The following is a 27385-nucleotide window of genomic DNA, read 5'->3' on the forward strand; positions in this document are numbered from 1 at the left end:
GGGCCCTGTGAGCCCCCAGCGCCACGGCACCATGGTACGCAGGGCCCTGCCTGTCCCCCCGCTTATCCGCCCACCTGCCAGCTCTGACCTCCCAGGCGCACTGCCTGCGGGCTCTGGTGGAGGGGCTGGAGGGATCTTCCCCCCTCCCCCGGTCTCCCTGCTCCATCTGCTGGGTCCCGCGGGCTGGGAATGCGGCGCTGTGGCGCGGCTCTCGGTGGGGAGGGGGTTAAATTCCTGGGGTGGGGGCGTCGGCGCTCGAGGCTGAGGTCTTGCTAGGCACCGGCGAAGGAGGGCGCTCCTCTGCGCCCGGACGGCGCCGCCCTCAGGCTGGGTAATGGGGGAAAGAGGGAGTCGGATTCCCGCCTGGGCCTTGGGCCACGTGGGCGCTGGAGCCGCCCTGCCTGGGGATCCGGGATGACCCGGGCCAAGGGGGTGTGGGAGGACACCCATAGCTCCAGTACCAACTCCTGTGTGACCTTGGGCAGATCCCCCGCCCTCTCTGGGTCTATTTCCAAGGGAAAGAGGGGAGGTATGTGCACAGAGGAGGCTGGCATAGACACTCCCTCACCAAAAGGAGGAGCCTAGAGGTCATGAACCTGTGCCCCCTTGCTCAGTCTGGGCCCATCCACTGCTGCCCAGCATAGAAAGAATTGACATGGGAGGGGGTCGCAGATGGACTTCCCAGGTTTCATCATGGGGCCTTCCAGGGAGGCTCTGAGGCAAGAGAGAGAGATGAGGCTTCTCGTCAGTGAGGCAAGGTACCCCTCAGGTGTAGAAGGCTCTGACTTGGGTGAGCAGCCTGGAGAGATGTCCCTGGCACCTGGCCAATCCCCAGCCTGACTTGGGGCAAGGGTTTTAAGGCATGAAACCCCCTAGCAACCAGAGTGCCTGACCACTTCCCTGGTCCTGCATCTTAGCTAGGCTGGAGTGACCTGGACTGCAGCTGGCACAGCCGGAAGGGGAGGGGCACCCATTGCTTCCAGGAACTAGCACATCTGGCTGTGGAGGCCAGCACAGCTGGTGGGCATTGTGTGGTAGGGGCCAGACACGGAGGTGGCTGAACCCTGCTGAGGGGCTGCCACTTGCAGACTCGGGCAGCATCTCTGTGCCCAGTCAAGAGAGTCCAATCAGGTCGTGAGGTTTAGGGCCCCCCAAGGGCCAAGGATGGTGCTGGCTTGTCTGAGGGTACCACCTTAGCAATGGAGTGTTTGAGGCAGCACTCCCCTCCTTTCCTGCTGAGAGGTCAGAGGGCCAAAGTCAGGCCTCATTTGGCCTAGAGGCCAAAGTGCACATGGGAAGGTTGCCCTTTCCCTGTGGCAAGTGGGCACAGGTGGGCAGTGGAGGGCATTCCATAAAGGGAAAGCAGAGAGATCTGGGGCTCTGTTGCCTGGGGTGGACTTCCTCCAACAGGCCTGGCTTCGGCAAGCCCTTATCTGAGCCACTTTTGCCACTCTTTGGCCCCTGGAGACCCTAAGGAGCCCCCATTGCAACCCAAGTTGTACCCTGATCCTTCACTGACCTGCAGGTGCAGTGGCTCTAGGGAGGAGGAAGCAGGTAGAGGAGGTAGTGGTGAGTGTGGGGAAGCATGACTAGTCCCCAGGTGAACGGGTGTTCTTGCTTTTTAAGTCATTAAAGGCTCAGAAATCCAGCCATGTGGAGTCTAGCAAGGAAGGGGTGGTCTTAGCAGAGCTGGGAGTCCAGGGGCTCTGGATTGTGGAACCCTCTCATTCTGAGCCTCAGTTTCTCCATCTGTGTAGTAGGCGTTGGTCCCAGAAGATGAATCAGAATGAGTCAGAGGAGGGAGATGGGAGGGGCTTGGTGCCACATCCCAGTTAGACTGGCCAGGCCTGGACAGCCTGGGACAGAGGGGCAGATGGATGGCTTCTTGGCTGGGGTAAGGGGTGTAGTGGAGAACTCGAGGAAGATGGTAGCCTTGGCCAGGGGCCTGGCCAGACTGGGATGTGAGGGAGCACAGGATGGCTGCTGCCCTGGCCGCTGGGTGTAGGGGGCAGAGTCCAGGGCAGGCCTGGAGATAGGTGGCCCCTGGTGGCTCAGGGAGGCTCCTCCTGAGGCCCAGGGTAGGTTCACTCATTCAGGTGACTGAGAAGAGGAACTCAACCACCACCACCCCTGCCCAGTCCCAGCCTACCCACTGCTGTCCTAGCAATGGAAGGCCTGGCATGGGTGGTGAGGGGGCAGGTAGGCTATGAATGGATGGGGCCAGGATTCATCCCAGGGTCCCCAGGGAGGTGCTGACAGCTATGGAGCTGATAGTTTTGTGGCCATCAAAATACTGTGGCAAGGTACCTCCTGAATTCAGGAGGCTCAGACCTGGCTGGGCAGACCCTGAGGACAGCCAGAACCTGGAACCAGTGGGGCTAGTCCAGCCGGGCTGGTGGTTGGTGGATATTACCTGAACATCTGCACATCCCTATGCGATGGTCCTCGTGCAGGGACTGGGCAGGCTGCCTGTCTGTGCTGCCCACCTTTTGGGGAGGCTGCTGTGGTAGAGCTGGGGGTGACTGAGTTGGCCTCTATTCAAGGCAATTCACAGGTGTTGGATGTGGCCCACAGGCCTGATAGTCGGACCCATCAGACTTTGAGGGCCTCCCCTAGGGCTCTGGAAGCCCCAGATGGTGTGACCTCCAAGGCAGGGATTTCCCAGAGCCTGTGGACATGGACCGTACCTGACCTGGGGTCTAGGGGTCTACAGGGAAAAGGGTCTGGGGCAGGCCTTGGGGCCTCTTGCCTGCAAGCATGGTAGGCAGGTTCCACAGCTGTGTCCTTCCACCCCTGCAGAGCCCCTGGGTGAGAGAGCTGCTGGGGGCTAGACCTGAGGCTGTGATGAGGGGACCTCACCAGGCAGTGCAGCAGGACCAGAGTAGGGAGAAGGTATAGGCCTGAGGCTGGGTTTCTTCACAGATTTCAACTTCTGTAGCAACTGCACGGCTGTTGCAATGAGGGGTTCCCTCAGGTGCTACCCCTTGGGTTCTGTAGGCAGAGGCTGGGCAGTGAGCAGTGAGCCCGGATTCTGTTCTTGAGGTGTTTGGGGCTGGGCAAGCTTGCTTGTGTTGGTATGTGTGAGTGAGTATGTGGAGAGAATCCACAGGGCTGAGGAAACGCTGAAGGAATGCCTGTGGCCCTCCTGGGGTGACCACCTAGTCCTGGTGTGCCTGCGATGGTCCTGGTTCTAGCACTGAAAGCCCTGCACCCCAGAAAATGCCCAGGTCCCTGGCAAACCTGGATGGTTGGTCACTGTGGTCTCTCTTTCGTCCCCTTTCCTTCTCTTTCCCTTCCTGGGATGACTTTTCCCATTTCACAGGAGACCACCCAGAGGCCCAGAAAAGTGACAGGACCTGATCTTCAGCCTCAGAGGGTCACGAGTGGAGTCTGAGCTCTGAGGGCAGCTCACTCAGGCTTGAATTCCTTCCTTGCTAGAGCTTTGGCTCTGTTGCTGTAAAGTGGAGCCACCAGTGATGGGCTGCCTCCTGGATGGCCGGCCATGCTGCGGGTGGTGCTAGGGGAAGGGCGGGCAGGGGCCCACTGGCCTTGACCCACTCCTGTGCCCTCTGTCCCCGCAGTTGCTGGTTGAGAAGACAACTGACTCCCCGGCGGCCGAGTTCTCGCTGGTGGAGGATGTGGCGCTGCACTTTGCCTGCTTGATGGGCCGCCTGAACGAGCAGCGCCTCTTCCAGCCTGACCTCTGCGACGTGGACTTGGTGCTGGTGCCCCAGCGCAGCGTCTTTCCAGCACACAAGGGTGTGCTAGCTGCCTACAGCCAGTTCTTCCACTCACTCTTTACCCAGAACAAGCAGCTGCAGCGTGTGGAGCTGTCCCTGGAGGCGCTGGCACCTGGTGGCCTGCAGCAGATCCTCAACTTCATCTATACGTCCAAACTGCTGGTCAACGCGGCCAACGTCCACGAGGTGCTCAGCGCCGCCTCGTTGCTGCAGATGGCCGACATCGCTGCGTCCTGCCAAGAGCTGCTGGACGCCCGCTCTCTAGGCCCACCAGGTCCGGGCACTGTGGCCCTGGCCCAGCCGGCTGCTAGCTGCACTCCAGCTGCACCGCCCTACTACTGTGACATCAAGCAGGAGGCCGACACCCCAGGCCTGCCTAAGATCTACGCCCGCGAGGGCCCTGACCCTTACTCGGTGCGTGTTGAGGACGGGGCAGGGACTGCTGGTGGCACCGTGCCTGCCACCATTGGGCCAGCCCAGCCCTTCTTTAAGGAGGAGAAGGAGGGTGGTGTCGAGGAGGCTGGTGGGCCCCCGGCCAGCTTGTGCAAGCTGGAGGGTGGAGAAGAGTTGGAGGAAGAGCTTGGGGGTTCTGGCACCTACAGCCGCAGGGAGCAGTCCCAGATCATCGTGGAGGTGAACCTCAACAACCAGACACTGCACGTGTCCACGGGGCCAGAGGGGAAGCCAGGTGCCGGGCCAAGCCCGGCCACCATGGTTCTGGGCCGGGAGGATGGGCTGCAGAGACACTCGGACGAGGAGGAGGAGGACGACGAGGAGGAGGAGGAGGAAGAGGAGGAAGAGGAAGGTGGTGGCAGTGGACGGGAGGAGGAGGAGGAGGAGGAGGAAGAGGGTGGCAGTCAGGGAGAAGAGGAAGAGGAGGAGGAGGAAGGGCACAGTGAGCAGGAGGAGGAAGAGGAGGAGGAGGAGGAGGAAGGGCCCAGTGAGCAGGATCAAGAGAGCTCTGAGGAGGAGGAGGGGGAGGAGGGGGAGGCTGGGGGCAAGCAGGGGCCACGGGGAAGCCGAGGCAGCCAGGCAGACCCCCCTCCCCACAGTCACATGGCCACACGGTCCCGGGAGAATGCCCGGCGCCGGAGCACCCCTGAACCTGAGGAAGCTGGGCGGCGGGGTGGGAAACGGCCAAAGCCACCCCCTGGAGTGGCCTCTGCATCAGCCCGAGGGCCGCCAGCCACTGATGGGCTGGGGGCCAAGGTGAAGCTGGAGGAGAAGCAGCACCATCCATGCCAGAAGTGCCCACGAGTTTTCAACAACCGCTGGTACCTGGAGAAACACATGAATGTGACCCACAGCCGCATGCAGATCTGCGACCAGTGCGGCAAGCGCTTCCTGCTGGAGAGCGAGCTGCTGCTGCACAGGCAGACAGACTGCGAGCGCAACATCCAGGTGGGCCTCACGTGGCTGGGGGCAGGGCAGAGGCTGTCCAGGTGGGGCTAGGCCAGAACTGGGCTCTGGGCACCCAGCGCCTAGATGATCTGTGGAGACCAGACTTAGCCCCCAGACAGGCTGGCCCAGGCCTAGTTCTCACGGTGGTTGGAGCTCAGGGGATAACATCAAGCCGAGCTCCCTGGGAGAGGTGGATAGAGTTAGGTGTATGAAGAGATGTGCAGAGGATTGGAATAAACAGTACCCTTGGCCAGAGGGACAAAGGGGACACATGGACTTGGGAGGATGACAGTGGAGAGTTGTCTGAGCATACAAGGCCAGAAGACAGCCCACTCTGGGTGGGATGAGTCAGACAGGGTTTTAACAAACACTGGGGCTGTAGGAAGGCCAGCAGGGCCACTGTGTGTAGTTTCACAGGTTGTGCACTGCAAAAAATGAGCACACAATGGGAGGAGGGGTTTGCCCAGAGGAATGCCATCCTCTACTTCCCACAAAAGTGCTGTATAGAGTAGGGGGCATCCCAGCAGGAGGCAGCCCCCACTTTCAGCTCTTTGGGGATGCCAGCTCTCATGGGCCTGGGGAAAAGGGATTGGGTGAGAAATCTGGGAAGAGCAGAGGCTGCTGGGGCTAAGCAGGGGAGCTGAGCTGGCTGCCGGGCCTTGAGCCAGCCTGAGTCTGTTTGTGCCAGCCTCACTTCTCAGGGTGGCCCTCGCTTCAAGGGCCAGCCAGGCTCCCACGGGTGGTTTTCACCTCTTCTGGCCCAGGAGAAGGGGGAAAAGTAGCAGGTAGGTGGGTGCTAATTGCCTGAGCTAATTGCTAATTGCAGTGCCCTGTGGAGAAAGTGTTACCTGGGGGTCACCTGGTGTTCTGCCCCACCCTTGTGTACCTGTGCCCACTTGCCCGCCTCCTGGGCTGCCCTTTGTTGCTCTAACTGCTGCACACCTGAGTCTCCCTCCTGAAGGAGAAAGAAGCTTCTGCCCCATCCAATCTGGGCACCCTGACCAATTTCTGCCCAAGCCTTGGCCTAGCTTCCATCCCTGTGGAGTGTCCTGCACAGATGGGCAGGACAGGGGTCCAGGAGAACAAGTGGGGACATATGGTCCACTCTCTGCTTGATGGGATCTTGAGACTCCTGCTGTCCTCCTTAGCCAGTGCCTCTGGGACTCATCCTCTTGAGGGTATCCATGGTGTCATGGCACAGGTCCCAGCAGGAGGAGGCAGCAGTGATAGTGGCTCACCCTGTGGGACCTGTTATCTCTGTGTGTAGCCTCCATACCAGAGGCGGCCCTTCAGCTAATTGTCTGCCTTAGCTCTACAGACAGACAAAGGGTGATGCCTTTGGAAGCCCTTGTTGAAATGAGCCCAGAGGGGAGAATTTCCTGGAAGAGGTGATCCCTGACCCTAGTTAACTCAAGGATGAAGAAGGACACCAGGCTGTGTGTTTGGGGGTGATTAAGGAGTTTCCATCCCCAACCTTAGGAACATCAGAGCTGGCATCAAGGGCCCTCCAACATATTTCAAGTGGGAAAACTGAGGCCAGTGGGGGCAGTAGCTTGCCCAGGTCCAAGGCCCTGGGGACTTAGGACCCAGGGCCTCAAGTCCTCTTACTCTGCAGTGTGTGACATGCGGCAAAGCTTTCAAGAAGCTTTGGTCCCTCCATGAGCATAACAAGATTGTGCACGGCTACGCGGAGAAGAAGTTCTCATGCGAGATCTGTGAGAAGAAGTTCTACACCATGGCCCATGTGCGTAAGCACATGGTTGGTAAGTCTGGGCCACAGGGGGATGGAGCCGGAGGATAGAGATGGACCAGCTTCTGGCTGGTGGATGGGAAAGACTTCACATCCAAGGGCAATGTGAAGGGGTGAGGAGGCCCCTCTCATCTGGGAGGCCTGGGGAGGTTGGTTGCAGTGGCAGGTGTAGCCTGGATAGGCTCTGGGGCCAGGGCTGGCACGTACAGTTGGGCAGGCTGCACATTGCACAAGGGTGCCTGGACAAGATGGCAGGTGGGAACTGGAATCAAGCTGGCACACTGCTAACCAGGCTGTGCATCCTGGCATGAGCTTGTGTCCACTCAGGGAAAGGAATACCTTTTCCTAATTATACAAAGTGCTGTATGGGCTGGTACAGGCCCTGTGTCAGTTTGATGACAGCTGTGCCTCTGATTCTTTCTTACCTTCTGGTCCTCATAGGGCTTCAGGCCTCTCTGAATGCAGCCTCCCCTCAGGGTTCATGCCTGAACACAGTAAGGAGGTCCCCCAAGTGTGTGTTTTGGCCACTCCACTGCCCCAGGCAAGGCTGCCTACCCGCTGTATGTGGGCCTGGCAGAGTCTCATGTCCCTATAGCCCTGCCTTCCTTGCCTGCCCCAAGTCTGGGCCTTGAGAGGGAGGGGTAGCCAAGGCGGACAGTGAGCCCCTGGCCAGGTCCTAATCCCTTTCTCCATGGGACAGTGCTGGGGGCCCTCCAGTGTGAACTGACTGGAAGCTGGGACCCTGCGGCTTAGGTCTCAGCCAGGAGCATGCTGGGTAAACCAGGACTGGTGTCTGTGAGCTTGGAGGGGAGCCTTCTGTCTCCAGTGGCCTCCTACCAGATCCTTAAAGTTTGTTGGTCCTCAGCTATCCGTGGGTGCTGGGAGGAGTGCAGCTAACTTCCTCCAGACTGCTGGCTAGGGCCTGAGGCCAGGGCCTTTCTGCATATGGTCCCCTATAAAGCCCACCATCCCTGAAGCTCAGGACCACTATGAGTCCCTTTTTATAGAAGAGGAAGCTGAGGCCCAGAGAGACTGAGCAGGAAGCCAGTGGTTGGGCCAGGATTTGAGTTGAAGCCAGGTCCATCCAGGGTCCTTCCCTGAAGCTTTGGGGGCAAGGCAGCCTTGGCCACTTCAATTGGCCAGAGGCTAAAGAACCACAGAGCCCCGGCATGTCTGAGGCAGACCTTCAGAGCAGATAGGAGACCCAGCCATGGAGGCAGGGGGCCTCTCCTGGGAATCAGCACAGGTCCTGTGACAGGGTATAAGGCCAGCCCCAGGGAAGGGTGGTGGCACAGGGCTGCCCCAGGAGGCAGGGTCTGGGCCCAATGTGGGGGTGCTTGGGCAGGCCCGTAAGACATGACAGCCCTGGTGCCCACCTCGTAGCCCACACCAAGGACATGCCCTTCACCTGCGAGACCTGTGGAAAGTCCTTCAAGCGCAGCATGTCCCTCAAGGTGCACTCCCTGCAGCACTCAGGGGAGAAGCCGTTCAGATGTGAGGTGAGCTTCCATCTCCTGCCTGGCCTGCCCAAGGTGCCACCTGGGAGGGGCAGGAATCAGGGAGAGCAGCTGCTGAAAAACAAAGGGCTAGGGGGCGGAATGTAGGGTCCAGAAAGAGAGAGACCCACCCTCTGAGGTCTGCAGCCCCTGCCTCCCACTCCCACCCAGCCCCTACTCTTCTCTGGCCCACCCCCATCCTGCCCGTCCTTCCCCAACCCGGCCCCACACACTCAGGGTGGGAAGTGTGTGTGGGCTGCAGCCCCAGGAGCAGGCTTTCTGGGGAGGCGGATTCAGGAGCATCCCAGGCCTGGAGCTCAGAGATGAGACAACAGAGCTGCAGGTGGGGAGGTGGGGGCAGGGGCTGGGCTTCTGATCAGGAGGAAGAATGAGGGACCTCATGCCTTAAGCATGGGGTTCCCTCTACTCTGTGGCTTTTTCCCACTTCCTGACCTCCATTCCCCACCTAAGTCTTGGATGCTTGTGGCCTCTCCTTGTGCCCATGCACTGCCCATCCAGATGCACCTCGGCTTGCCCTCACGTCCCCATCTCCTTGCCCAGGAGCCCCTGAGTGTGTCCCTCCTTGGCCCTGTGGCCACAGGGGAGCTGTTCCCTCCACAAAGGAACAGAAGCTGTTCCCTTCTGCTCTGTACCTGGGCCTCACCCCCAAACCCCACCCCCAGAACTGCAATGAGCGCTTCCAGTACAAGTACCAGCTGCGGTCACACATGAGCATCCACATTGGCCACAAGCAGTTCATGTGCCAGTGGTGCGGCAAGGACTTCAACATGAAGCAGTACTTCGATGAGCACATGAAGACCCACACAGGTGCGGCTGCCCTGTGGGACGTGGGCAGCCTCAGGCCCATGCTGGGCCGGGACCCCTTCTCAGCCCCGCTCAGGACACCTGGAATAATCTTGGCCACACCCCTTCTCAAGTCTGGGCCTCCGTTTACCCATCCTTCCTGCTTCCCGGGGTTGGGTGAGGCTGGCACAAAATGCCCCAGGGTCGGGGAGGATCTGAGCGCCAGGGCTGGGTCCAACTATGCCCCCATGGGAGACGGACACTGGCCCCAGACGGGTGTGGCGACCCCTCACTGACGCCCTGCTGCCCATCCCCAACCCCCAGGAGAGAAGCCGTACATCTGCGAGATCTGTGGCAAGAGCTTCACCAGCCGGCCCAACATGAAGCGGCACCGGCGCACGCACACGGGCGAGAAGCCGTACCCATGCGACGTGTGCGGCCAGCGCTTCCGCTTCTCCAACATGCTCAAGGCCCACAAGGAGAAGTGCTTCCGTGTCAGCCACCCCCTGGCCGGCGACGGCACCTCCGCTGCCCCAGGCCTGCCCCCAACCCAGCCCCAGGCGCACGCACTGCCCCTGCTCCCGGGGCTGCCCCAGACCCTGCCACCCCCACCCCACCTGCCGCCCCCGCCTCCGCTCTTCCCTACCACTGCCGGCACCGGCGGGAGGATGAACGCCAACAACTAGCTGCCGAGCTGCACCCGTGCACTTGCTGGGGCCTGGAGCCAGGGCCCACTCCAGGAGGGACCCACTGCCTTTCCGGGGAGCACAGCAGTGCGGGCCTGGGCCCTGCTCCACGTCCAGAAGTGGCTGGATGTGCCCTGCCTGAGGCCCCGACCATGAGGGGTGTGCAGGCTGGCGGCCCCCAGAGCTGGTGGAGGGCACCTCACTACCAAGTGCCCCCACTTTCTGTGACTCCTTGAAGCCTTTACTATTTTTTTTTTTTTTTTGGAAGTGAAGGAAAAAGAAACTATTTGCAGCACCCGCCTCCAGGTGAGGGGGGTGCTGGGGGTCTGCAGCAGAAAGAAAGGGGCCTGGGCAGCAGGTGTGGCCAGTCCCTCTGCCAAGGCCTGCACCAGAAGGGTTGGCCAGGTGGAGCCTGGGTCAGCCTCGGCAGCCTATCCCCATGTCCCCTATGCCCCTAATTTGCTTCCTCATCTTGGAGGGTTTGGGGAGAAGTTGGTGTGCCACCCCCACAAACCCTTGAGGAGTTGTAGACCCAGTCTGAGGGCCACAGGCACTGAGGCAGGGCCTGAGACTGGACCCGGGTGAGCGTGGGCAGTGGGGGGTGGTGAGGTGTGAAGACTGCAAACCAGTGCTGCACTGTGTGGAGCAGGGCAGGCAGGGGCTGGACCCCAGGGACTTGCCTTCCCCACTCACTCTGCTGCCAGCAGGCCCAGGGATCCCTGACCTGCACCAGGTGGCACCAAGGGTCCTGAGTCCCAGAGATGTCCCCAGAAGCTGCTGTGCCTCACAGCACTGTGAGCCAGACCCTGGGTGGGCAGACAGACTGACTAGCAGCACCGGCTTCGGGGGCAGAGTCCTAGGGTGAGGCTTGGATAGTGTTGGTAGGGTTTCAAGGTGCTATTAGTGGGGCAGGGGCAGGGTGGCTGCTCACAGAGCACCCCAGTTCCTCACCAGCTACTCTGGCCATATATCCCACACCAGAAGGAACAAGTGTGGCTGTGTCCATCTCTGCTCCCCCAAAGGCCCACTCTAGGCCTTATCCTCCCTCTAGACCCTGCCACAACCTGTCCCTGGCTGGCTCCAGCATCCTCGTCCCTCCTGGGCCTCTGCACCGGTGGGTGGGGCGCCCATAGCACTGCTGGTAAAGGAGCCTGCATGTTCAGGCCCCTCGGGGGATTGGGGGGACTGGGGAGGCACAGCGTAGACCCCATTGCTTGCCCCCATGAGGCTAGCACTAATAGGAAACCCTTTTTTGTTGTCATTTACTGTCTTTATTCCTGCCTTTAATATGGGGAGGAAGGTTCCATAAGCTACATGTTTCCTAGTTAAGCTCTTTCCTATTGTGTTTATACAATTTTGTTTGTTATACTCTTTGCACCTTAAACCCCCACCACTCCCCGACACTATTGCCTTCCCAGCATGGCTGGAGTGGGAAGAGGCTTGGGCCCCGGGGGAATGGTTAGGGGGACTGAACCCCTCTGACCTCCTTGTGAGGCCCATGGCGCTGGGGCAGGGAGCTGGGGACATTTTAATCATCAATAAACGAAGCACTTTATTCTGTACAGATTTGGGCAGGCCTGAGGTGCCCGAGTGATCTGAGGATTTATAATCCAAGCCACACCACCCTGGTTGTTCTCTGGGCTTGGAGGGGACAGTGCCAGCAGCTTCCCTGCCCAATTGATGTTGGAGCTATAGACATACACTCGGGTGCCCCTGCTGTCCTAGGGGAGAGAAGGTTTGCCCCTCCCCAAGGAGGAAGGCTTTCGGTCAGGGCCCCCACCCCAAGGCTGGGGACTCCAGGCCCCTGCTTTCCTGTAGCTCTTTTTCTTCCTTGCACTCCTTGATCTTTGGGCTTCCGTGATGTCCTCAGGGTCCCCCCACCTCCCTCCCCGTTGCTATTTCTAACCTCTGGTCCCAGTGCCTGGCAGCTCTTTGGAGCTGGCTCACATTTTCCCAAAAAAAGTTGATCCCTCCCAGTGGGCTGTAGGCAGGGACCTCCATGGGTTTCCAATCCCCATCACTGGCACCAGGTCTCCCACAGGGGCTGGTGGTGTCATCACCTGCCGGCCCCACTACAGTCTGAGCGGGCCTGAGTGGCCCTGGCCAGGCTGAAGGCTGAGACCTGTCGGGCCATACTGACAAGCAGAGGTCAGGGACAGTTGTGGGGATGAAGCCCTATCCCGGGACATGGGTTTCCTGTTTTGTACACTTCCCCTCTGGGATCAGGTGAGGGGTCCAGACAGCTGGCCAGGGACTGGTCAAGACGGTCACGGGAGCTCCAGGTGGGCACAACCAACCCCTCTCCTGGGAGGTCCCTGCCCCACTGGGGATAGGAGCCTGTGTCCCTGGTGCTAAACACTCTTCACTTGGGCCATTGTTGGTGGGGGCTCCTTTCCTGCCAGACCACAAGGCCAGAAGCAATAATGGCACCTCAGCAGTTCCAGTATGGATAGGGGTTCCTGTTTTACTAGCTTTTACATCTCCTTTTTATTTAAAAAAAAAAAATGCCCCCAGATGTCAGAATGAGGGGACTGGGGCACCATCCTCACTTCCCAGGGCTGGGGGAAGGGGGCAGGATCATCCCCTCCCAAGGAGCTCTGTGGGGGACCCACTGTCCATCTGGACTTCTCAGCCTGTTTGACTAGAACTGAGGCCTGGAGCCTGGGTCTACCAGACTCCTTAGGGCTCTTTGGTCTCAGGCCAGCTGGGGATGGGTGGCTAGAGTGATGAACTCAAGCCCTGTGGCCACAGTTCTGGGAGCCTTCAACCCTGGCTCATGCTGCTGTAGTCTCCACGGTGCCCTTCACAGAGGGCTTGGTGGTGGCAGAATGGCCATGCCCAGGCGTGTGCTGAGACCACTGACAACTGCTCGTGTACAGGCACCCCACAGCCCCAGAGTGTGGGGCACAGCAGGCATGCGAGTGAGAAGAGTGAAGGGGAATAAAGTCAGTACAACTCGTGTCCCTTGGCCCAGCCTCTTCTTTGCACTTGGCCTGCCTTGACTGTTGGACCGGAGCAAGGGGCTGGGCTCTGGGGACTACCCAGAGTCAGGAGCTGAGGCAAGGGCAGCAGTGGGGGATGGGGGAGGGGCAAATAGGTGGGTCTTAGGTCAGATGCAGAGGGGCATGAAAGAGGAGAGGTCCTGAAGGCAATGGCTACAGGAGGCCAGGGCCTGGGTAGGTGTGGTTTCCTGTGAGCACCAGGCATGGAGCCACAGGAGCTCCGGGACAGCAGGGACCAGTGCTCCCACTTAGGTGCTGAGCCCTGGGGATGCTGTGATGAGCAGTATGGACTCATCCCTCCCTCGGCGGGCAGGGGACGTCAGAAGGGGTCAGATAACAGAGATGCTGACTCAGGCGCCCGGGAAGACAAAAGCTCAGATAGAAGACAGGTGGTGGCCTCCAGAGGAGCAGATGGCTCTCCCTGGGGAACTCAGAATTGTTTCATGGCACAAGTAGCGTATACAGAGAGCACTCACTCCGTGCCAAAGGGAATTCTAGGCCCCGGGGACACATGCAGAATGAGGCTCCTTATGGCACTCACCTCTGCGTACGTAGAAAAGGGTCAGACAGGACCTTCCAGGACTGGGAGGGACTGGGAGAGAAGTCTCATGGGCGGATTTGTTGACTGGCCAGAAAGGAGGTGCAGGTTCCTAGGATGTTGGCACTGCCTTTCTACACAGTCCTGCTAGGAATGGAAGAAACACGGGCTTGCTCAAGAGACCCTGAAACAAGGCTGACTGACAGGCCTGGGGGCCTGGCTGCTCCCCCAACTCTTGTGCGGATTCCACTTATCTCTTGTGTTGCCAGTCTGTTTACCTTCTGCTATATCAGGTTGCATGACACTTCTTTTTCTTCCAGCCCTCTCCCCACCTCCCTCATTCTCACAGGATTTCCACCTTCACACTCCAGAGTCTTGGGCACTGTCATCCTAGGCTCTGGGGGCAGAGGCCTCTGGGTGGCTGTGGGACGGTGGGCACCATGATTGGTGTCTCTGGAGCACCCACTTTCCCTCATTTTCCTCTTTGGGACCAAGCAGCTCGCTAACGTCTCATGTCCTGAAGCATGCATAGGTCAGAGCAGCACTGCCCTGCTGGGGAAGGCCGGACTTTTCTTCCTTCTAAAGGATCAATGAGATGCGAGGTCAGGCACCCTGGCTTAGTGGTGCCCTTGGGCCTACCTACCCCCTGATTATGTAGCTTTCTAGAACCAGGACAGGTGAATAAGTCAGGTTAGGCTGAGTTCTGCTGCGGTAACAAACCACCTCCTAACCTCCGTGACTCAACATCTAGGGCTCTGAGGGGATGCTCCAGGGCAGTCATTCTCTATTTGGTGACCCAGAATTCTAGGCTTTGACCTTGGGGCACCTCCATATCAACATGGGCCTCTAGACTGACCAGAGCCAGGGAAAAGACAGGGTGGAGAATCACACCTTGGCTCTTCAGTGCTGCCATCCAGAAGTGGTGTACCACTTCTGTTTCCATGTCATCATCCAAAGCAAGTTCCGGCATCATGCCTTACTTCAGTGGGGTGTCCGGAAGGAGAGGAGAGCTGGAAAGATTGGTGAGTAGCCGCCAGGCACAGTGGCTCACGCCTGTAATCCCAGCATTTTGGGAGGCTGAGGTGAGCGGATCACTTGAGGTCAGGAGTTCAAGACCTGCCTGGCCAACATGGTGAAACCTCATCTCTACTGAAAAAAAAAAAAAAATTAGCCCGCATCTGTAATCCCAGCTACTCGGGAGGCTGAGGCAAAAGGATCATTAGGATCATTAGAACCCGGGAGGCGGAGGTTGCAGTGAGCTGAGATCACGCCACTGCACTCCAGCCTAGGTGACAGAGCAAGATTCTGTCTCAAAAAAAAAAAAAAAAGATTAGTGAGTAGCCATATCCTCTCCTGCACTTGGGCCCTGCAGTCTCTAGAGGTCAGGTTGAGAAGTATCCAGCCTGTAGAGCTGCTTCCTAAAGTCTCTGGAGGGTCAGCAATCAAATAGAGGAGCAGTGGCTCCTAAGGTTCCACTGGCTGCAGGTGGGATAAACCTGCTGTCACCACAGATGATAGCCTTGGGGCCTGTGGAGAATGGAGAAGAGAATGGGATCCCACACAGGGAAGGAAAAGCAGCTCAGCAGGACGCCACCTTGAACTTCCACCTCACTCCTGCCTCTCTCCAGCTAGAGATAGGGCTTCTGGAAACCTCTGTGGCCAAAACTATGCCTGTGTACCGGGGGAGCTGTGGCCTAAGACTATAACTCTTATGTGCTGGGGACACTCTGTGGTCATTCCTCACCCCACAACTTTCTGAGACTGCTGATAACCTAAGCAAAGGAGCTCAGAGAGGTAAAGCCACTTGCACACAGCCAGAAGGTGGTGGAGGCAGATTCAAACCTAAGTCTGTCTGATCCCAAAGCCACGTTCTCTAGGCGCTGAACAATGCCACTTCCCCTCCATTCAGCACAGTACTTGGTGCACAGTGGCATTCAGGAGAGCATGGCAGTGGGTGGTGAACCGGTGCTATTGGTTGCAAACAACAGAGCCAATTAAATCTCTAGGAGAACCAGAGACTCAGCCTCTGGGGTTATGCAGCCAAAACCAAACCCAAACCACCCTGCACCACTTGCCCCAGGGGAGGTGTGACTGTCATCCCAGCTTGGAACTAACAATGCTGAAGGCTACTCATAAGAAGCTCTGTCTCGACTGCCCCTCCCACCAAAACTAAACCCCTCTCTGCCACCCTCAGAGAACACGAGTCTGCAGTATGTTTCCTTGCTTCCCTCTTACCTGAATCAAAGTCTCATGTGGGTGTGTCTAAGTGGCAGATCTGTCACGTTTATGCCCCAGAGATGCAGGACAGGAGAGTCCCAAAATTGGGGCTTAGCCTGGGAGAGTTCTTGGCTTCACCTAGGAAAGAATTCAAGGGTGAGCCAGAGGTGTTAGCAACTTTTGGTGAAGCGGCAGTGTACAGCAGCAGCAGAGGTACTGGTACTGTGGAACAGCGCTACCCCATAGGCAGTGTGCCCAGAATAGCAGCTCAGAGGCAGGACTGCAGTCATACTTATACCCACTTTTACTTACATGCAAATTAAGGGAGGATTATGCAGAAATTTCTAGGAAAAATTTGGTACCTTCCAGAGAAAAGGGCAGTAACTTTCAGGTGTTGCCATGGCAATGGTAAACTGACATGGCACACTTGTGGGCATGTCTTACTGGAAAGCTGCTTCTTCCACCCCATCCCTGTTTTAACTAGTTCTCATTAGGTCTGATGTCCAAGCCCCGCCTCCAGAGTTGAGTCCCACCTCCTACCTCACTAGCTGCAAGGGAGGCTGGGGAAGCAAGTTGTGTTTTCTACACTGGCTAGGTGGAACGCACTAGGTACTTCATTCCCAATGAGAAAAAGTCTTTGCGAACATGCTAGGTGGCCACAAAGCATAACAAACATGCCCCACAATCTGGCCGTTCACAGCCCAACAACAGCATACATCCTCTTCCATACAACAGGAACAACAAAATGCTATTGATTAACAAGCTTCCTCATAATAAATAAAAATGTTTTCATCCTCTTCCCAAAAGAGGACACTGTAATTTCTCATCACTGACTGCATCTAGCTCCAAATCCAGGATCTGTTGGTAATAGCTGCTCCTTTTCTGTGATCCCATTTGGTGTTCTGAAATGTATGGACTGTATTGTAAATGGAACCATCACCAACCAGGCTCTTTATAAAACAGAAGAGAACTATGAGGAGGAAAAATTAATATATATACATACATCTTTTCCAATGTGATGGTTAGTTTTAGGTGTACTCTTAAATGAATGAAGGGACACCCAGATAGCTGGTAAGGCATGATTTTTGGGTGTGTCTGTGAGGGTGTTTTGGGAAGAGATCACCATTTGAATCAGTAGACTGAGTAAAGATGATCCACCCTCATCCAATATGAGTGGGCACCATCCAATCTACTGAGGGCCTGGATAGAACAAAAAGGCAGAAGAAAAGTGAGTTCACTCTCTCTTTTGGAGCCAGGACATCCTGTCGTCTCCTGCCCGTCAGACATCAGAACTCCAGGTTCCCCTGCGTTTGACCTTGGACTGGGAGTTATATCATCACCTCCTCTTAATCTCAGGCCTTCAGATTCAAACTGAATTACATCACCAGCTTTCTTGGGTCTCCAACCTGCAGAGGACAGATTGTGGAACTTTTCGGCCTCCATAATTACATAAGCCAATGCCCGTAATACACCCCCTCTTATATCTCTTTGTTCTGTTGATTCTGTTTCTCTACAGAGCCCTGACTTATTAATGTACACATTAAGGAAGACAAGACAGGACGATGTTCCATCCTACTTAGCCACAGGTCATGAGGTCAGGATGGTGCTATTGTCTGAATGCTGGTGTTCCCCCACCAACCCCCAAATTCACCTGTTGGAACCTACAACACGATGCCACAGTATAAAGAGGTGGGGTTTTGGGGGGAGTGATTAAGTCAGGAAGCTCTACCTCATGAATGGGATTACTGGCCCTTACAGAAGAGTGGAAGGGAGCTGCCTGCCCTTTCACCATGCAAGGACACTGAGTTGGCTCCTTCTGCCATATGCGGACAATAGAAGGTGCCATCTATGAAGAAGACAAAGCTCTCACCAGATACTGCGTCTCCTGGTGCCTTGATCTTGGACTCTCAGCTTTTAGAACGGTGAGCGATAAAGTTCTATTGTTTATAAATTACCCAGTTAAAGGTATTTTGCTACAGTAGCCTGAACAGACTAAGACAGAAATTGGTACCAAGTGGGGATGTTGCTATAACAAATAGTTTAAAATGTGAAAGCAGCTTTGGAGCTGGGAAGACTTGAGTTTGGAGGAACAGGCTAGGAAAAAACCCTATATAGTCATGAATGGACCATGAAGGCTATTCTGGTGAGGGCTCAGAAGAGAGCTGTAAATAAAGCCTCAGTTTTCTTAGAGATTACTTAAGTGGTCATAATCAGGATGTTCATAGAAATGTGTATGGTACAGACCATTCTGATGAGGTCTCAGATGGAAATGAGGAACATGTTATTAGAAACTGGAGGAAAGGCTATCCTTGTCATAAAGTGGCAAAGAACTTGGCTGAATCGCGTTTGCTTCCTAGTGTTCTGTGAAAGGAGGAACTTCTGAATGGTGAAATAAAATATTTAGCACAAGGAATCTCTAAACAAAGTGTTGAGCATGTGGCATGGCTTCTCTTGACTGCTTACAGTAAAATGCAAGAAGAGAGAAATAAATTAAAAACAGATTTTATAATCAAAAGTGAAGCAGAACTTAGATTTAGAAAATTCTGAGCCTGGCCATGTTGTAAAGAATGAAACAATGTGTTTGAGAGAGAACACCAAGGGTGTTCCCAAGCAACAGTTTGATAAGGAGAGTAGCATGGATTAGTGGAAGCCTGTTTGTCAAGGGGACAATGGAGGAATGACCCTGAAGGCATTTTGGAGATCATCAGGGCTGGCTTTCTTATTACAGGCCTAGAGTGCCCAGGCCTGGAGGACAGAACTATGTCAGAAGAGGGGCCTTGGGTGCCTAAGGGACCTCATCCCTCACTGCCCTGTGCCAACGCAAACCTCTGCTCCCTGACACTGGTACAGCACTCCTCAGCTGTCCAAGGCAAAGCTCCGGTGGACCCAGGTGTGATGTAGGCTGTAGTGGCTGACTCTCCAGAGGGCACAGGTGGTAAACCTTGGTAGCATCTATGAGGTGCCATCTCCACCAGGGAGCACAGTGCACAGGCTCTGGAGGTGTGGTTTCCTCCACCTGGATTTCAAAGGATGCCCCAAAGGGCCTCAGAGCCACCACAGAGAGCCCCCACTAGGGCACTGCCTAGTGGAGACGTGGGATCTGGTGAGGATCTTCTTTCTTTACCCTCACATGGCAGAAGCCCAAAGGACAAGAGAGCTGAACACTGTGTAAAGCCTCTTTTGTAAGGACCGTCATCCCTACTCACAAGGGGAAACCCCCCCATGACCTAGTCAGCTCTTAAAGACCCTACCTCCTAATATTATCACATTATCACAAAATTCAGGGCAACACCTGAATTCTGGAGGGGACACATTCAAACCATAGCAGTAACAATCTGCAAAATTCTAGTGCAGTATCACAACCAGGACATTGCCATTGACACAATCCACTTATCTTTCCCCCAATTTTACTTGTATTCGTGTGTGTGTGTGTGTGTGTGTGTGTGTGTGTGTAGTTCTATACAGTATTATCACATGTGCAGGTTCATATATTCACAACCACAATCAAGATACAGAACAATTCCACCCCACAAAGATACCTGTTACCATTACCATCTTACAACTAACTACACACCACAATCCCTTCTGCCACCACCCATTCCATCCCTAGCCACTGGCAACCACCAATCCATTCTCCATTAAAATTTTTGTCATTACAAAAATGTTATATTAATGGAATCATATAGTATGTAACTTTTTGGGGCTGACATTTTTCACTCAGTCTAATTCCCTGAAGATTGATCCAAGTCTTTTCGTGTACCAAGAGTTCATTCTTTTTTTCTTTTTTTTCTTTTTAATTGCTGAGTAGTATTCCATGGCTGGTACGTACTGGTTTTTTTAACCATTTGCCCATGAAAGGTGAGCAGGGCTGTTTCTACTTTTTTAGTATTACAAATGTAACTGCTATGCATTCACATGTGGGTTTTGTGTGAACAGAAGTTTTCATTTTTCTGGGATAAATGCCCAGGAGGGCAATTGCTAGGTCATATGGTATAGTTGCATGTTTACTTTTTAAAGAAGCTGCCCACTTTGGGAGGCCGAGGCTGGCGGATCACGAGGTCAGGAGATCGAGATCATCCTGGCTAACACGGTGAAACCCCGTCTCTACTAAAAATACAAAAAAAAAAGAAAAAAAATTAGCCGGGTGTGATGGCGGGCGCCTGTAGTCCCAGCTACTCAGGAGGCTGAGGCAGGAGAATGGCATAAACCTGGGAGGCAGAGCTTGCAGTGAGCCGAGATCGTGCCACTGCACTCCAGCCTGGGCTACAGCGTGAGACTCCATCTCAAAAAAAAAAAAAGAAGAAGCTGCCAAAGTGTCTTCTACAGTGGCTGTACTATTTTACCTTCCCAGTAGCAATGTGAGTGATCCAATTTCTCTGCATTCTCACAAGTATTTTGGTGTTGTCATTATTTTTTAAGTATTAGCAACTCTGAGAGGTATGTAGCGATATCTCATTTTGGTTTAATTTCCCTGATGACTAATGATACGGAACTTCCTTTCATTAAATTATTTCCCATCTGTATGTCCTTTTTGGTGGAACATTGGTTCATGCCTTTTGCCTATTTTCTCATTGGATTGTTTGTATGTTTTAGAATTTGGGAGTTCTTTGTGTGTCTAGATATTGCAAATATTTTTCTCAATCTGCAGCTTGTCTTTTTATTCTCTTCACATGGTCTTTTGCTGAGCAAAAGATTTTTATTTTGGTAAGATCTAGATGATCACATTTTCCTTTTATATATCATGCTTTTGGTGTTAAGTATAAAAACTTATTCCATAGCCCTAAATGCTGAAATATTCTTCTGTTTTTTTTCTATAAGTTTTATACTTTGGTTTTAAATTTTTTTAAAAAGATGCTCACTTACTTATTCTCTGAGTCATGTCCAGTACAGGGATTGCCAAGGGTCTCTGTGTTATTTTTTAAAAAATTATGGTAAAATACATATAACATAAAATTTACTTTCTTAACCACTTTTAAGTGTACAGTTCAATGGCATTAAATACATTCTCACTGTTGTGCAGCCACCACCACCATCCATCCACAGAACTCTTCTGATCGTTCCAAACTGAAACTCTGTACTTATTGAACAGTAGCTCCCTACTCCCTCTTGCCCCCAGCCCCTAGCAACCACCATTCTACTTTCTATCTCTATGCATTTAACATATAAATGGAATAATACAATATTAGTCTTTTTTGACTGCTTATTTCATTTAGCATAATGTCCTCATACTCCACATGTTGTAGCATGTGTCAGAATTTCCTTTCTCTTTAAGGCTGAATAATATATATATCACATTTAGCTTACTAATTAATTCACCAATGGACATTTGGGTTGCTTCCACCTTTCGGGCATTGTAAATAATGCTGCCATGAACATGGGTATATAAACATCTCTTCAAGGCCCTGCTTTCAATTCTTTTGGGTATATACTCAAATGTAGAAATGCTAGATCATATGGTAATTTGATTTTTAATTTCTTGAGGAACTGCCATAATCTTTTCCAAGCACCTGTACTATTTTACACTCCCATCCACAATGCACAACTGATTGAAATGCTCATCTATTCCAGAGACACCCTCACAGACACACTGGAAATAATGTTCTATCAGGTATCTGGACATCCCTTAGTCCAGTCGAACTGACACCTAAAATTATCACCATCTATATACCTGTCTTTATGCCAGTGCCACACTGTTTTGATTACTGGAGCTTTGTAGAAAGTTTTGAAATCAGGACATGGGCGACCATTAACTTTCTTCTTTTTCAAGATTTTTTTTTTTGAGACAAGAGTCTTGCTGTGTTGCCCAGGCTGGAGTATAGTGGCTATTTACAGGTGCAGTCCCACTACTGATCAGTATGGGAGTTTTGGCCTGCTCTATTTGCAACCTGTGTTAATTCACTTCTCCTTAGGCAACTTGGTGGTCTCCCACTTCCAGGAGGTCACTATATTGATGCTGAACTTAGTGTGGACACCCAATCAGCACTGTGCACTACAGCCCAGAACTCCTGGGCTCAAGCAATCCTCTTCCTGTCTCACCCTCCCGAGAGTCTAGGACTACAGGCATGAGCCACCACACCTGGCTCAAGGTCATTTTAGATGTTTTACAACTTAAATCCACAATGCATTTCAAGTTAATTTTTGTATAAAGTGTGAGATTTAGGTTGAGGTTATTATTTCCCCTATGGATGTCTAATTGCTCCAGCATTATTTGTTGAAAAGTCTTGAACTGCTTTTGCATCTTTGTCAAAAATCAGTTGAGCCTATTTGGATCTATTTCTGGGTCCTCTGTTCGGGTCTATTGATCTATATGTTTATCCCTCTGCCAATATCATATGATCTTGACTACTGTGGCTATATAGGAAGACAATATCAGGTAGAGTGATTCCTCCCACTTTATTCTTCTTTGTCAAGATCATTCTAACTATTTGAGGGTCTTTAACTTTCCCTATAAATTTTAGAATACACTTGTCTAAATCTATTAAAAACTTTGCTGGAATTTTGATAAACATTGAATAAAACCTATAATTCAGTTTAGGGAGAATTGACATCTTTACTATGTTGAGTCTCCCAACTCATGAACACACTCTGTCTCTCCATTTGTTTAGCTCTTCTATTATTTCTTTAATCAGCATTTTGTAGTTTTTGGCATATATATCCTGTATGTGTTTTGCCTAAATATTTCATTTTCTTTTGAGTGACTGTACATGGTATTAAGTTTTAAATTTCATTTTCTACATGTTCATTGTTAGTAAATAGAAATGCAATTAATGTTTATGTGTTAATCTTATATCCTCCAACTTTGCTGAACTCATTGATTAGTTCCTGTAGTTCCTGTAAGCCTTTTATGGGGATTTCCTGGGATGACTTCCCCTTCATTCCTGAAAGATACTTTCAGATACTTTCATTGGATATAAAATTCACAGCTGATGGTTCCTTCAGCACTTGAAATGTGTTGTACTACTTCCTTCTGGCCTCTATAGTTTTGCTTTTTTTTTTTTTGAGAAGGAGTCTCGCTCTGTCGCCCAGGCTGGAGTGCAGTGGCCGGATCTCAGCTCACTGCAAGCTCCGCCTCCCGGGTTCACGCCATTCTCCCGCCTCAGCCTCCCAAGTGGCTGGGATTACAGGCGCCCGCCTGTAATTGTATTTTGTATTTTTTAGTAGAGACGGGGTTTCACCGTGTTCGCCAGGATGGTCTCGATCTCCTGACCTCGTGATCCGCCCGTCTCGGCCTCCCAAAGTGCTGGGATTACAGGCTTGAGCCACCGCGCCCAGCCAGTTTTGATTTTTTTTTAAGAGACAGAGTCTCGCTGTGTCCAGCCAGTGCTAGAGTTCAGGCTGGAGTGCAGTGGCATGATCTTAGCTCACTGCAACCTCCGCCTCCTGAGTTTAAGTGATTCTCCTGCCTCAGTCTCCTGAGTGGCTGGGACTACCAGCGTGTGCCACCACACCTGGCTAACTTTTGTATTTTTAGTAGAGTTAGATTTTCGCCATGTTGGCCAGGCTGGCCTTGAACTCCTGACCTCAAGTGATCCGCTTGCCTAGGCCTCCCAAATGGCCTCCACAGTTTTGGATGATAAATCCACTGTCATTGGAATTGGCATTTAACTACAGGTGATGTGTTGTTTCTCTCTGGCTGCTTTTGAGATTTTTTTTCTTCATCTTTAGTTTTCAAAAGTTTAATTATGACATGTCTTGGCATGGATTTCTTTGAGTTTATTCTGTTTGGGATTTTCTCAACTTCTTGAAAGTGCTGGTTTGTGTCTTAACCAAATTTTGGAAGTCTTCAGGCACTATTACTTTAGTTATTCTCTCAGCCTATTCTTTCTCCTCTCCTTCTGAGACTGCAATGATATGCAGTGACACAAACATTGATTTTTTTGTTATTGTCCTATGGGTCCCTGAGACTGACTCTCTCTCTCTCTCTCCATATATATATATACATATATATATATATATGTATAAAAGGATCCAAAGACGGGCAGCCCAGATTGGAGTGGATTTATTAGGTGTATATATAGAGAGAGAGAAAGAGAGAGAGAGCGAGATGCACACACATATATACACATATATAATTTCTTCCCACTATATTATGTCTGTATTGTTTAGACTGGATAAATTCTATTGATCTGTCCTCAATCAAGCACTGATTTTATCTTCTGTCATCTCTCTCCTATTGAGGCCATCCAGTAGGCTTTTATTTCTGTGGTTTTATTTTTCAGTTCTATAATTTCCATTTGGTTCTTCTATATAACTTCTTTTTTTGGTGAAATTTAAACATTTTTTAATTCATTCCAATAAAATTGGAATCAGTTGTTGAAGCATTATTATCATGGCCACTTTAAAATCCTTTTCAGATAATTCTAACAACTGGTTAATCTCAGTGTTGGTGCCAGTTGATTCTTTTCACATTCAAGTTGTGATATCCCTCATTCTTGGTATGACAGGTTTCAGTGTGTCTTTCATATTTTGGCTATCATGTTAGGAGACTCTGGGTCCTACTTAGTTCCTTGGTTGCAACATCAGTTGCCTTGTTTACATTTATCATGCATATCCTGGTCTGAGGACTGAGGTTGCAGTGGGCTGAGGTTCCAATGACAATTTAATTTTCAGAGCCTTTGTGGTGTTCTTTTCACATGCTTGGTTTCTTTGGCACGCTGGAGCTCCTGCTGGTTCCTGCTGGTGCTGCCTGAGAGGGCAGAAGGGGTGTTGCCAGGTCAGGCTGCCTAGCGTCTCTTGGCAGGGGAGGTGAGTTTCGGGCCCAGTGTGAAAGGAGAGTGCTTTCCCTGGCTGCGAATTGTTAGTAGGGCACCTGAGTAATCTCCCCTCTGGTGATGCTGGGCTCATGTGGAGTTGTCAGAGGGACTCCTCTTCAAATTGTAAGAGGGCTGAACCTGTTTTGGCTGCTTTCTATTGATAGGCTGGGGGTCGGGAAACACCAGGCCTGGGTCATCTTCCACTGAGTGGGGGTATATAAGATATCCTGCTACTGAGTTGCTCCTTTATTCTTAGGGTCCCAAACTAATGCATAATTCCCTTGCCAGCTTTCAGAGTTATCCTCTGATTGCCTCTTGCATTGTTTTCACAGTTTATAGTTGTACTTGACAGGAAGGAACAGGGAGAAACAAGTTTACACCATTTAGTCCAGGCCAGAAGTCATCCTTTCAAACATTTGAAAAAGTAGATCACTGTATTAGTCCATTTTCACATTGCTGACAAAGACATAACTGAGACTGGGTAATTTAGAAAGGAAAGAGATTTAATTGACTCACAGTTCCACATGGCTGGGGAGGGCTCACAATCATGGCAGAAGGCAAGGAGGAGCAAAGTCATGTCTTACATGGATGGTAGCAGGCAGAGAGAGAACTTGTGCAGGGGAACTCCTCGTTATAAAACCATCAGATCTCGTGAGACTTATTCATTATGAGAACAGCAAGGGAAAGACCCAACCCCATGATTCAATTACCTCCCACTGGGCCCCTCTCATGACACGTGGGAATTGTGGGAGCCACAATTCAAGATGAGATTTGGGTGGGGACACAGCCAGACCATCACCAAAGAGCTCACTGGAAACTCAGCATGTGTGAAGGGCCTTGTTAATTAGAGGGCTTCAGTGTAGGATGATTTGACCAGGCTTACTGATATCTTTTTGTTTCCTCTTGGGCTGTCAGATCGCTCAATTTCAATTCCCTGTTTGGAGGTCATAGCTGACCTGCCAGCTTTCTGGGAGCTGAGTGGGAGTAGGGTTTTCCATTTAGAATATGGAGTTTCTCTTAATTACCCAGTGTTCACATTGCACCACTGCCTTCACCTCTGCTGAGTGTCTTAGTCAAGAGCCCTCTGGTTTATCTTCTTTGGAAATGAAACCCCTGGTTTCTACCAGGTGGTGGTTGATTCTCCTATATGTTTAAAGGTACCCAGTGTTGCCAGTTCTGGACCTTCTCTGTGGATTCTGAGGTATAGAAGAGTTGCATCTGGGCTTCCCATTGCTGACTTAGAGTGAGGACTGCTACACTGCACATCACACATCACCTGCTTTCCAGAATCCATGGTGGTATTGTTATGTCCCTGTAGAGTATGTTGTATACTATGTTCCTGAGAGTGTATGCTATATATTTTTATCTTTTTTTTTTTTTTTTTTTGAGATGGAGTCTCGCTCTGTCGCCCGGGCTGGAGTGCAGTGACCGGATCTCAGCTCACTGCAAGCTCCGCCTCCCGGGTTTACGCTATTCTCCTGCCTCAGCCTCCTGAGTAGCTGGGACTACAGGCACCCGCCACCTCGCCCGGCTAGTTTTTTTTTTTTTTTTGTATTTTTTAGTAGAGACGGGGTTTCACCGTGTTAGCCAGGATGGTCTCGATCTCCTGACCTCGTGATCCGCCCCTCTCGGCCTCCCAAAGTGCTGGGATTACAGGCTTGAGCCACCGCGCCCAGCCCATATTTTTATCTCTTTACCGTCTACTTTAATTGTAGTGAGCTTTCAAAAGGAAGCAAAAAAAATGTATTTTATCTGCCACCATTAACTGGAAGACTTGCCTCACTTCTCTTGCTACAAAATGAGATCTTTGATCAGAAGCAGGCTTGAATTTGGTTCCATGAAAATGAGTAGGGCATGAAGTCTATGGATGGAGGGATTAGCAGAAATGTGGCAGGCAGAGAAGGCAAATCCGGATTCAGAATACATATCAGTAAAACTTTAGTAGAACTCTTTCAATTCTTAGGAAACCCACAATCCATTAGTCACTCCCAGGGATCTCTGTAGGTCAGACCATCTGATTACCACCCTCTCCAGCCCTGCTGCTTATTCCAGTAACCATGCCCATTTTGCCTTTGGTGCTTATGAGCCATTCCTTGGCCACTGTTAACCCTAAGATCCCATGATCCTCCCTGAAAGCAGGAAGGCCACTTCAAAGCACAGGCTCCCACCTACACCCCTGACAGGTCAAAGTTGCCAGCATTTCTCACCAACAAGTTATTCAATGATGGGCAAAAGTGTCTTCTAAGCCCTCTCAGCAAACACAGGTGGGGATGGATAACAGATGGATGACATACCTAATAAATCCACTCCAACATTCTGGGCTGCCTATCTTTGGATCCTTTTATGTCACATAAGAGCATTTCCAGCATCTCAACTTCTTGCATCATAGGCCACCTTTAACCCAGAAGTCAGTGAAGAAACAAGCAGGCCATTAGAAATTCTCTCAACTTCTCAAGCTTGCCCTTCAGCACCTGTTGCTGGAATACTCCTGAAATGATTTTCAACATCACACAGCCCTCTTAGCAGCAGACCACAGAATCCTCACTGGCTGGTGTGGTATCAGATAGATTACAGAACCTTCAGGAGTGCTCGAGTCAGGATTGCAGGCTACATAGCCCAGACCATGGCCAAACCACAGCCAGTAGGGACAGATCCCTCAGCTTGTATGGTGGACAGTGGAAAGTGGACTCCAGAAGTTCCAACACTGCTGTCCATCTGCCATCTTCACCAAAGTATGGATGCTGCAGGTTCCTGCTTCCTGTTCCAAACTGAAGTTTTGGGATGGGCGCATACAATGGGTTGAGCTCAGTGGCATGTCTGTGTTCCTGGGGAAGCTGGGAAAATAAATTCTGGTTTCTACCACAGGGGAGAAGAACTACTTACACAGGAACTGTCCAAAACATAGGAAGACTATTTAGGAGATGCAGGAAGGCCACCAAGTGTGACAAATATCTGCCACCCAAATATCCTGAGTTCAAGCAATTCTCCTGTCTCAGCC

The 27385-nt window shown here is 52.1% G+C and overlaps 1 protein-coding gene across 2 annotated transcripts in view; it reads left to right on the top strand.

Annotated features, from left to right (window-relative positions):
- The window catches only part of ZBTB47 (zinc finger and BTB domain containing 47), a 13990-nt gene extending 1152 nt beyond the window's left edge, over positions 1 to 12838 (top strand). Inside the window, exons 1-6 of one of the 2 annotated variants that reach the window (XM_011950950.1) lie at positions 7 to 34; positions 3582 to 5141; positions 6757 to 6904; positions 8275 to 8390; positions 9071 to 9215; positions 9516 to 12838. In XM_011950950.1, coding sequence (XP_011806340.1) covers positions 32 to 34; positions 3582 to 5141; positions 6757 to 6904; positions 8275 to 8390; positions 9071 to 9215; positions 9516 to 9877 — 2334 coding nt within the window. In that variant the 5' untranslated portion in view covers positions 7 to 31 and the 3' untranslated portion in view covers positions 9878 to 12838. Of the gene's footprint in view, positions 1 to 6; positions 35 to 3581; positions 5142 to 6756; positions 6905 to 8274; positions 8391 to 9070; positions 9216 to 9515 lie in introns of those variants that run through there. The other variant, XM_011950951.1, reaches the window with a different exon arrangement.
- The last annotated feature ends 14547 nt before the right edge of the window (positions 12839 to 27385 follow it).

Source organism: Colobus angolensis, unplaced genomic scaffold (genome assembly GCF_000951035.1).
Source record: "Colobus angolensis palliatus isolate OR3802 unplaced genomic scaffold, Cang.pa_1.0 Scaffold311, whole genome shotgun sequence".
In the NCBI taxonomy this organism is placed as follows: domain Eukaryota; kingdom Metazoa; phylum Chordata; class Mammalia; order Primates; family Cercopithecidae; genus Colobus; species Colobus angolensis.